Source organism: Rhinichthys klamathensis, unplaced genomic scaffold (genome assembly GCF_029890125.1).
Source record: "Rhinichthys klamathensis goyatoka isolate OS25496 unplaced genomic scaffold, OSU_Roscu_1.1 h1tg000441l_1, whole genome shotgun sequence".
NCBI classification, from domain to species: Eukaryota; Metazoa; Chordata; class Actinopteri; order Cypriniformes; family Leuciscidae; genus Rhinichthys; species Rhinichthys klamathensis.
This window is the reverse complement of record NW_026606937.1, coordinates 17,501-25,000: the sequence shown is the minus strand read 5'-3', so window position 1 is coordinate 25,000 and position 7,500 is coordinate 17,501. Positions and strand designations below refer to the sequence as shown.

General features: G+C 37.8%; 1 protein-coding gene across 2 annotated transcripts in view; it reads right to left on the bottom strand.

Annotated features, from left to right (window-relative positions):
- Positions 1–7,500, bottom strand: part of arhgap9 (Rho GTPase activating protein 9) — a 68,544-nt gene that overhangs the window by 47,074 nt on the left and 13,970 nt on the right. For both annotated transcript variants that reach the window (XM_056236226.1, XM_056236227.1), the window contains exon 2: positions 3,727–4,170. In XM_056236226.1, the coding sequence (XP_056092201.1) occupies positions 3,727–4,096 (370 nt within the window). In that variant the 5' untranslated portion in view covers positions 4,097–4,170. The remainder of the gene's footprint in view (positions 1–3,726; positions 4,171–7,500) is intronic.

The following is a 7,500-nucleotide window of genomic DNA, read 5'->3' as shown; positions in this document are numbered from 1 at the left end:
CAAGACTTTGACGCACATGCAAACAATGAACTTTTGTGAATTGCGGTGTCCCGTGAGTGTAACTCTACCTCTGCGTTTACATGTGATGTGAATGTACGTCGCGTTGTACAGTATGTTGAGATGAAGGCGCCAGAATTGAACTGATAGAATGCACAATACTATGATTTTTCTTCAAAAGCAGATCGTGGAGACATTTTAATCGTCCACGATCAAAAACCGTGAGACGCACACCCCTAGTTGGAAGTTTAAAGTCCCTGTAAAGGCAATTCTAAAAAAAAAATCTAAACCCATTATAAATGTTAGAAATGTATTGCTAAAACATATTACAAAGACTGAACTGTGAATTACTGAATTGTGGAGTTAGACCGTTAAACAGTTTTTCACCATTGCTATTTTCCGGATTTTTTGGGCGGGGCTAAAACGGGGCTCGATGACGCACTGGAGCCCCTGAGCTCCTGGACACGCCCCTACTTGATGACGCACTGAGGCCACTCAATCGCGACTTACTGTCAGTACTATTAGTTGCTACAGCCTACAGTTTGCTAGCTAGCTATGCCTTCGACACGGAAATGCGTAGGCTGCTACCTGGATGCGATCATGTACAAAACAGATTGGTGTCTTTATTTAAATTTCCTAAAAACGATCTCATCAAGAAGAGGTGGATTAATTTTGTGAAGAGCCAACCTTGATGGAGAGCTGAGGATCACCGCCAACACCCGCCTCTGTAGCGATCATTTTACACGGGATAGTTTTATAAACTTTCGTCGGAGACAACTGGGATTCACTGATAATCCGCTGTTACTGGTGAATGGGGCCGAACCGACTATCTCCCGCCTCGGCCTTCATCTCCCCGTCCCGAAAGCAGTATCACAAATATCACCGTCGGCTGCTTTTTTTTATCATTCAAATTTGTCAGGGTGGCTAATAACACATTTTTCTGTGGTGTGACAAACTCAGAACACATACTTAGTTTTTACTTTACAGGGACTTTAAGTTGCTGGCGCTCATGCTTCGTTCACGGTCGTCACGTGCGCATAGGAAACAAGCCACCCTATCGGCAAGGCTCATCGGCAGAAATATTCATATCGGCCGATGCCGATGATGGTCATTTTAAGCTTTTATCGGCCGATACCGATGTTGTCCCGATATCATCGTGCATCCCTAGTCATAAACATGCATAAACCTCCTTCATATTTATGACGTGTGTCCTGTCATGATTATGAAGGTGTCGTGTCAGTCTTATGCACACCCCTTCAAGTAAAGTGTTACCAAATCATGTCATCATCCCCTCATGTACTAGAAATGCATATGTTCTATTGTACTTTCAGGTGCATTTTTAAGATAATGCAAATAATTGTTTTGAATCTGATTAATGGAAATGGAGAGTAGCATAATGACATCATTGCAATATGTATGACATTGCTGAATTTTTAAAAGGCAGCAAAAAATTATATTCATATATTTAAATTAGTGCTGTCAAATCGATCAATCGTGATTAATTGTATGTAACATAAAAGTTTGTGTTTATATAATATGTATGTGTACATATATATAAATGTGTGTATATATATATATATATATACACACACACACACACACACACATATATATATAAATATAATAATATATTTACACACATATATAAACAAACTTTCATGTTTGTGTTTATATAATATGTGTGTACATATATATATATATATATATATGTGTGTGTATGTATATATATATATACATATATACATACACACATATATATATATACAAATATATATATACACATATACACTCACCGGCCACTTTATTAGGTACACCTGTCCAACTGCTCGTTAACACTTAATTTCTAAGCAGCCAATCACATGGCGGCAACTCAGTGCATTTAGGCATGTAGACATGGTCAAGACAATCTCCTGCAGTTCAAACCGAGCATCAGTATGGGGAAGAAAGTTGATTTGAGTGACTTTGAACGTGGCATGATTGTTGGTGCCAGAAGGGCTGGTCTGAGTATTTCAGAAACTGCTAATCTACTGGGATTTTCACGCACAACCATCTCTAGGGTTTACAGAGAATGGTCCGAAAAAGAAAAAACATCCAGTGAGCGGCAGTCCTGTGGGCGGAAATGCCTTGTTGATGCCAGAGGTCAGAGGAGAATGGCCAGACTGGTTCGAGCTGATAGAAGGGCAACAGTGACTGAAATAACCACTCGTTACAACCGAGGTATGCAGCAAAGCATTTGTGAAGCCACAACACGCACAACCTTGAGGCGGATGGGCTACAACAGCAGAAGACTCCACCGGGTACCACTCATCTCCACTACAAATAGGAAAAAGAGGCTACAATTTGCAAGAGCTCACCAAAATTGAACAGTTGAAGACTGGAAAAATGTTGCCTGGTCTGATGAGTCTCGATTTCTGTTGAGACATTCAGATGTTAGAGTCAGAATTTGGCGTAAACAGAATGAGAACATGGAACCATCATGCCTTGTTACCACTGTGCAGGCTGGTGGTGGTGGTGTAATGGTGTGGGGGATGTTTTCCTGGCACACTTTAGGCCCCTTAGTGCCAATTGGGCATCGTTTAAATGCCACGGCCTACCTGAGCATTGTTTCTGACCATGTCCATCCCTTTATGGCCACCATGTACCCATCCTCTGATGGCTACTTCCACCATGTCACAAAGCTCTAATCATTTCAAATTGGTTTCTTGAACATGACAATGAGTTCACTGTACTAAAATGGCCTCCACAGTCACCAGATCTCAACCCAATAGAGCATCTTTGGGATGTGGTGGAACGGGAGATTCGCATCATGGATGTGCAGCCGACAAATCTGCGTCAACTGTGTGATGCCATCATGTCAATATGGACCAAACTCCCTGAGGAATGCTTCCAGCACCTTGTTGAATCTATGCCACGAAGAATTGAGGCAGTTCTGAAGGCAAAAGGGGGTCCAACCCGTTACTAGCATGGGGTACCTAATAAAGTGGCCGGTGAGTGTATATAAACAAACATTTATGTTAGATGCGTTTAAACGCAAATAATCAATTTGACAGCCCTAATTTAAATATATTTTAAATTATATTTATATAGTAAATATCTGCACACTGATATTTATTTTTAAATCATTAAATATATAATTTATACATATAAAATTTTTATATAAAATATATTTAATTTTCACTTCTATGTCTTCATCTCCATATTCTCCATTTCCCTGGGAATCGACCCATGACCTTGGCGTTGCAAGCGCCAGCGCTCTACTGTTACAGGAAAGCATCTACATCTTCATTTCCATATTTATTTTGCCAAAGCATAGATGAACATTTTATATTTAGTTAGTTAATTATAAATTAATACTGTAATTCAGCAGGAATGTATTAAATCGATAATGTTACGGAAGATTATATTTCAAATAAATGCTGTTCTTTAGAACTTTTTATTCATCAAAGAATCCTTAAAAATAAAATACATCACAGTTTCGACTAAAATATTAAGCAGCACAACTGATAATGATCAGAAATGTTTCTTGATCATCAGATCCTCATATTAGAGTGATTTCTGAAGGATCATGTGACACTTAAGACTGGAGTAATGATGCTGAACATTCAGCTTTGATCACAGGAATAAATTACACTTTACTATATATTCACATAGAAAACAGCAGATTTACATTATAATAATATTTCCAAATTTTTACTGTTTTTTTGATCAAATAAATACGTAGAGCCGTACCTGAGCAGTGCGTTTGCATGCAGGGCGTGAGGGACCCTCGTGGAATCATCTTGAGAGCGTCTGATTGGCTGCTGGGCATCGAGGGGCGGAACGAGCTGACGGGAAGCTCAATGACGTACGTCGCCGGCACGTAAACGGGTTTGACCTTCGCGCCCGCGCCGATCCGCCGGGCCTGCCACCAGTCGGTGTTCGTCTTCTTCAGGAGCAGGAATCGCTCGCCCTCGTGGATCGAGACCAGACGCCCGTCGGCGCCGCGGTACGAGTAATCATACTGGGCTTCCAGAATCACAGTGTTACCCAGTCTCGACCCGGGACCCGACCCGCTCGCAGACGCCATGATGGTTCCCCGGCGCCAGCTGCCCGACAGCATGATTCTCCTCAGGGGGATCGTTGCACACACACACCAGTGGAGCGAGACGAGAGGGCGGTGGCGAGTGCCATGATCTGGAACGGAAAAACACCCAATATATATATTTATTAGCAATAATAGCATACGTATATAATGGCAATAATCACATAATACGTTTATGATTATTTATTTGGCGGATGCTTTTATTAGATATGCACCGATATGAAAATTTTGCCCGATACCTACCGATAATTCTTTATATTTGAAAACCGATATATTGGCCATAAATCTAAATCCAGATTTTTATGTAATTTCTGAGAGCCTGATTACAAAAACAAAAGTCTCAGCATTAAAAGCCATGTCTCAAACACACAATTATAATGTTTTTATTATAATTTTATGTAGCCGATATGACAGACTTGCGCTGCACATGTTGCACTTTCCTGTATTTTCCTTTTTTGAAGTGATTCTAATCATATTTCAAGCGATTTAAAACCATCATGTTGAACAGTGCACATCTGATGTGTCTCAGCTGATGGAAATAATACATTGTTTATCGGCTTTAATATATCGGACAAATTTTCTTATCAAGCCGATAACAATAACATTAAAAATGAACATATATCAGCCGATACCGATATGGTGGCCGATATATTTTGTGCATTCCTATATTTTACACTTTTTAAATACTGTCATTTCTGCAATTTGACTCCCTTCTTGCATACAAAACTTCTACGTCAATAAATAGAGTCTGAAAGAAATAATAATATTCCTAAAATAGGTGAAAAAATATAGTGCACTGTCACTAAAGTGGCTTATATAATGGCAATAATCACATAATACGTTTATGATTATTTATTTGGCGGATGCTTTTATTAGGGATGGACCGATATGAACATTTTGCCCGATACCGATAATTCTTTATATTTGAAAACCGATATATTGGCGATAAATCTAAATCCAGATTTTTATGTAATTTCTGAGAGCCTGATTACAAAAACAAAAGTCTCAGCATTAAAAGCCATGTCCCAAACACACAATTATAATGTTTTTATTATAATTTTATGTAGCCGATATGACAGGCTTGCGCTGTACATGTTGCACTTTCCTGTATTTTCCTTTTTTGAAGTGATTCTAATCATATTTCAAGCAATTTAAAACCATCATGTTGAACAGTGCGCATCTCAGCTGAAGGAAATAATCCATTATTTATCGGCTTTAATATATCGGACAAATCTTTATCGGATAACTTTACAAATGAACATATATCGGCCGATACTGATATGGTGGCCGATATATTTTGTGCATTCCTATATTTAACACTTTTTAAATACTGTAATGTCTGCAATTTCACTCCCTTCTTAAATACAAAACTACTACATCAATAAATAGAGTCTGAAAGAGTGCAAAAAATAATAATATTCCTAAAATAGGTGAAAGATTTAGTGCACTGTCACTAAAGTGGCTTATATAATGGCAATAATCACATAATACGTTTGTGATTATTTATTTGGCGGATGCTTTTATTAGTGATCCACCGATATGAAAATTTTTGCCGATACGATAACCAATAATTATTTATATTTGAAAGCCGATAACCGATATATCAGCCGATAAATCTAAATCAAATTTTTTTTTTACATTTTTGATTACAAAAACAAAAGTCTCACTATTAAATCCATGTCCCAAACACACAATTATAATGTTCTCGTTATAATTTTATGTAGCCAATATGACCGACACGTTGCTCTCAACTTAATAATTACTGATATAAATATTAGAGATGCACCGGTGTGAAAATTTTGCCCGATACCGATAATTCTTTATATTTGAAAGCCGATAACCGATATAGTGGCCGATAAATCTAAATCCAGATTTTTTTATAATTTCTGAGAGCCTGATTACAAGCAATACACAAAAAAGTATAAAGTAAAAAAATGTTTCAAACAGATTAAAGTGCAAAAGAATTATATAAAACAGTAAGTAACACTTTACAATAAGGTCTTGTTAGTTAATGCTTTAAAAAGAGCTACATTTGTTTATAGAAGTTATTATTCATTGTTAAAGTTAGTTTAAAAAATACAACTGTAATTTCAGATCCATTCAATAATAGCTACAACTTTTGATTTTAATAAAGCGTGATTAAATGTTGAGGGGGGGATATGAACATTTTGTCCGATGCACACATGCCGATAACCGTCAATTCTTTATATTTGAAACCCGATTACCGATATATCGGCCGATAAAACTAAAAACAGATTTTTATATCATTTTTGAGCACCTGATTAAAAGTCTAATCCATGTCCCAAACACACAATTATAATGTTCTCGTTATAATTTTATGTAGCCGATATGACAGACTTGCGCTGCACATGTTGCACTGAACTGTATTTTCTTTTTTTTGAAGTGATTCTAATCATATTTCAAGCAATTCAATACCATGATGTTGAACAGTGCACATCTGAAGAGTCTCAACTGATGGAAATAATACATTATTTATTGGCTTTAATATATCGGACAAATTTTCTTATCAGGCCGATAACGATAACATTAAAAATTAACATATATCGGCCGATACCGATATGGTGGCCGATATATTTTGTGCATTCCTATATTTAACACTTTTTAAATACTGTAATGTCTGCAATTTCACTCCCTTCTTGCATAAAAAAACTTCTACATCAATAAATAGAGTCTGAAAGAGTGCAAAAAATAATAATATTCCTAAAATAGGTGAAAAAATAGAGTGCACTGTCACTAATGCCGAGTTCAGACTGCACGATTTTCAAAATAATCGGGTCACTGTTGTTTTCATTCAGTTGCTGCTGTGTTCACACTGCACGATGGATCGGCGACAGGAGGTTTCACACCGCATGACTTTACAAAAGAAAGAATCGCCGGCAACTTCTGCCTGGTCCGCAAACTACGTTTCACAACCAAACAAACGCGAGAAGTGATGGGAAATAACGGAAGATCACGCGTGCGTGAGACCGGAGTTCTCGCGCGACACTGAATTTGTTATTAAAAATGATAGCCTACAAATTGTCTGTGCACTGATTTGTAGCGAAAATGAGAAAATAATAATAAACAGTTTATGCAGGAAATGGTTGGGAAGACGAGGGGAGCAAGGACTGTGTTTTGCAAAGAGAGTTGGGGGTAAATAAATAATTTTGCAAATGTCCTGCTGTTGCTGCTGGTCATGCAAATGTGCTTTGTTTCTGTTTGATATAATTGTAAATATAGGCCTATCTATTAAAATACTGATATTCTGGTCTATAACTCCTCCTCCCTGTATCTTGCTCTCTCGTTGGCTGTCGGTCATCGCCGATGTAGTTTTCAGTCAGAACACATTCAAACAGCAGGATTGTGAGTCGCCGACAGGTCCAGATATTCAGCATGCCAAATATCTCACGGGCGTCGGCGAC